Consider the following 3,280-nt stretch of genomic DNA (forward strand, 5'->3'; position numbering starts at 1 on the left):
TTGTCTTCTTTTTTCTTTGCCAACTTTGTATTTCCATTGGTGGCCAAGTCTATCTAAATTAAATTATTATACCATCATCATGCACATCTACGTTCGTTTCACAACACAACCAAACCTCTTACACCACTGCCAACGGCCTATAACTCTCCACGTGTCGACCACCCACCTTCACCTTAACCCTTAAGCACTTCTCTCTCTTTCCCATTCTATAATAGTAGCAACTCCGAACAAAGAAAACTCAGCTCGTAGGTTATTACCAAATATTGCATTCAATTTTGTAGGATTGCCTCGTCTACAACTACCCCCACAAACAGTAATCAAACCCTTCACCACACACAACCTTCAAGTAATTTTTAATAACATCATAAATACCCATTAGATATAGACATCTCATAAAAGACATGCTCACTTCTTCTTATCACCTTCATAGGCCTTTCTTCGTTCCAGTAAACACAACTTCCTTATACCTCCACCACACCCTTTTGCCTCGAACCTCCAATCTCATCTTCTTCTTGGCCTTCACATTCATTTCTCTCCTCCCATCTCGATCAAAGGGCTAAAGGTTTCCAATAACTTGGATTCTTCTTTCAAGGTTCGATAGATCTTATTTAGCCATGGGTTTGAGTTCTAAGCAGGTTTCTAGCAGTGGACTTGATTGGAAACAAACCTTATTGGAGGCTCAGGACTTGGAACTCCCAAAGCCTAATCTGATGAGGAAACAACAGCAGCAGCAGCAGCAGCAAACTCAGCCTTCAGAGTCTTTGAAGTGCCCGAGATGTGACTCAACCAACACCAAGTTTTGTTACTACAACAATTACAACAAGTCTCAGCCTCGCCATTTCTGCAGGGCTTGCAAGAGGCACTGGACTAAAGGTGGAACTCTACGAAATGTTCCGGTGGGTGGTGGAAGGAAGAACAAGAGGGTCAAAAAACCAAACACTCCAACACCTTCTTCCACCACTGCCACTACCACCCCGACAACAGCCAGCCCTTCTACTTGCACTGCCACCGTCACAACCTCAATTGGCAACATGGATGCTTTGCTGGGTAGTAGCCACATGACAATTCAAACTCCTCTTGCAGATGATCAGAAACACATGGCTTCCTCTCTCTACCAAGCTCTAATTCGTCCACCACCTTTGCTGCTACAACAGAATCTGATGAACGCCAGAGACTTAGACGGCAAAGATTTTGGTATTGGTATTGGTATTGGTAATAATGGTATCTTCCCGAGTTCAACTTTGCCTCTTCCTCATCAAAGCCAAAGCCTACTCTTCCCTTTCTCAACCTCAAGCAGCTCTTTTGACACCAACCCTTGTTCGGTGTCAACTTCTCTGAGATCATCCAATGTTTATAACTATGGGGAGGAGTTCAAAGCAGCGGAAGAATCAACCATCAACAGTACTTCTATAGCGCCTAGCACAGGTGGCACTAACACACAGCCATGGGAGATAGCAGCAACAAGTGGTGTTGGCTTGGGAACTTCAAACTTTTGGAATTGGGAGGACTTTGATTCATTGGTCTCAACTGATCTAAAAGATCCCTGGGATGATTCTGACATCAAACCCTGAGACCAAACAATAAGCAACACATGGTACTGGTAGTGTCCATAGATTAGTTATTTAATTAAATTGGGGTGTTTTTTGTTTCATACAGGTTAGTAAGTGGTCTTGTTTTTTTCAGATGAGGCATATTCTGTGCTGGTCTTTCTGCACCTGTAATTCTTTCAAACAGAAGTATTTGGAGCTGTCATGTTTTAGTTTCAGCTTCAGCTTCAAGCAAAGGGTTCAAAATTCCTGATTAGTTGTAACCCACTCTGTTTGCCTCTTTGTTCATCTCTCTATCATTTCCTCTAATCTCTAATAAAGTGATGTATTAATGTATGCAAGTAGTCTAGCATCATTTATCAATACAGGATTTTTATCTCTATTTTTTTGAGAGTTTTCTGAGTGCTTTGTGATGGGAGTGATATAGATATGGGGTCTGCTCCAGCACTGCTGAACTGACAGAATGTGATTGGAAGATTCTTTGGACATGTATATATCTTGGAATGATATTATCATACGGATTTTATTGCTCATGATTCATCATCACCACCACCACCACCAATTCTTGAGAATCATTCTTTGATTTTGGGAATGAAAGAATTTTTGTTGTACATCAATTTATTATATTATTCTTATTATTCTATTCCTATCTTATGTTTCTGGATCATGTCTCTGTGACCTTTTAAGTTCACATGGTGTTTTCATCTTTGTTCCAATTTAATAGAATAGTAAACAGTGTACGGTATCTTGGGCCATCATATTTTCTAGGCTTTGCCTCTGATTAATTGTCAGTTTCTTCTATTATTGAAGAGCTGTGGAACATTAGTAGACCCCCTTTAGCCACCAGGTGTTAACAAACTGAGAGTTTTAAATTGTTATTGAATGAATTTTAGATCTACCTTGGTGAATGAGGAGCATTCCACGAGTGTGATTGTTACATTTTGAATATTTGATTAATTTGTAAACACTAGCAACTTTGTACTTTATGCATGTGAGGACTGAGCCTAATCAGCAGCCACAATCATGATGATGGGATACGCATGCGTTTCCCATATATTCTAACTATGGCCTAGAAAATACTGAGCCACCTTGCAACTTGTGACAGTAAACGACGCCACAACTCCCAATCTTTCTCTTAGCCACCTAAAATCTTACTAACTCCTAGTGCTGATTTGGAAAAGAAAGAATAAATGAGCCATTAAGTTCTACATGATTTTGCATTATTAATAAGAACAAAAACCATAAAAATTATTGAGTATCGCTTGTTTAGTAGATTTGGTTTGTAAATTAACTATGTAAAACCATCTTACGTTTTCCAATGTGTGGTCTTCTTTTCTCTTAATCTTATAATGTTGGTACAAATATGTTTATTTTGGAACCTGAAGTTGGTTATTTAAGAGACAGCAAAGGAAATTGGTGTGAGCATATCATCCACCCTTGAAAAGTATAATATTTTTATTACTGCTTTGTTGGTATTGATTAAGATATGTATTTGGCCTAAATTCCTTACTCTGCTCCGATAATTATTATAATGAAAGCCAACCAAGAGTGCAACATAACTACTAAATCTGTATTGCAGACAGTAAAGATTGACATAGGACCACTCCACACTCAAGCAGCCATGTGTGTAAAAGTTAAAGTGATTGTTTTGAAATGAGTTTTGGTTTTAGTAAATAGATGAGATGTTCAACATATATAGCATAGGGATTTCAAGAATTGAGTGAGTCAGCAAA

General features: G+C 38.8%; 1 protein-coding gene across 1 annotated transcript; it reads left to right on the top strand.

The window, feature by feature from the left end:
- Positions 1 to 210: 210 nt before the first annotated feature.
- Positions 211 to 2,185, top strand: LOC124848611 (uncharacterized). The gene is made up of 2 exons (XM_047326331.2): positions 211 to 1,594; positions 1,684 to 2,185. Exon 1 carries the CDS (start codon positions 615 to 617, stop codon positions 1,569 to 1,571), a length of 957 nt encoding a protein of 318 aa, XP_047182287.2. The 5' UTR covers positions 211 to 614; the 3' UTR covers positions 1,572 to 1,594; positions 1,684 to 2,185.
- Positions 2,186 to 3,280: the final 1,095 nt, after the last annotated feature.

The sequence above is a fragment of the Vigna umbellata genome, chromosome 1, assembly GCF_029865625.1.
Source record: "Vigna umbellata cultivar VRB3 chromosome 1, Vumbellata_1.0, whole genome shotgun sequence".
NCBI lineage: Eukaryota > Viridiplantae > Streptophyta > Magnoliopsida > Fabales > Fabaceae > Vigna > Vigna umbellata.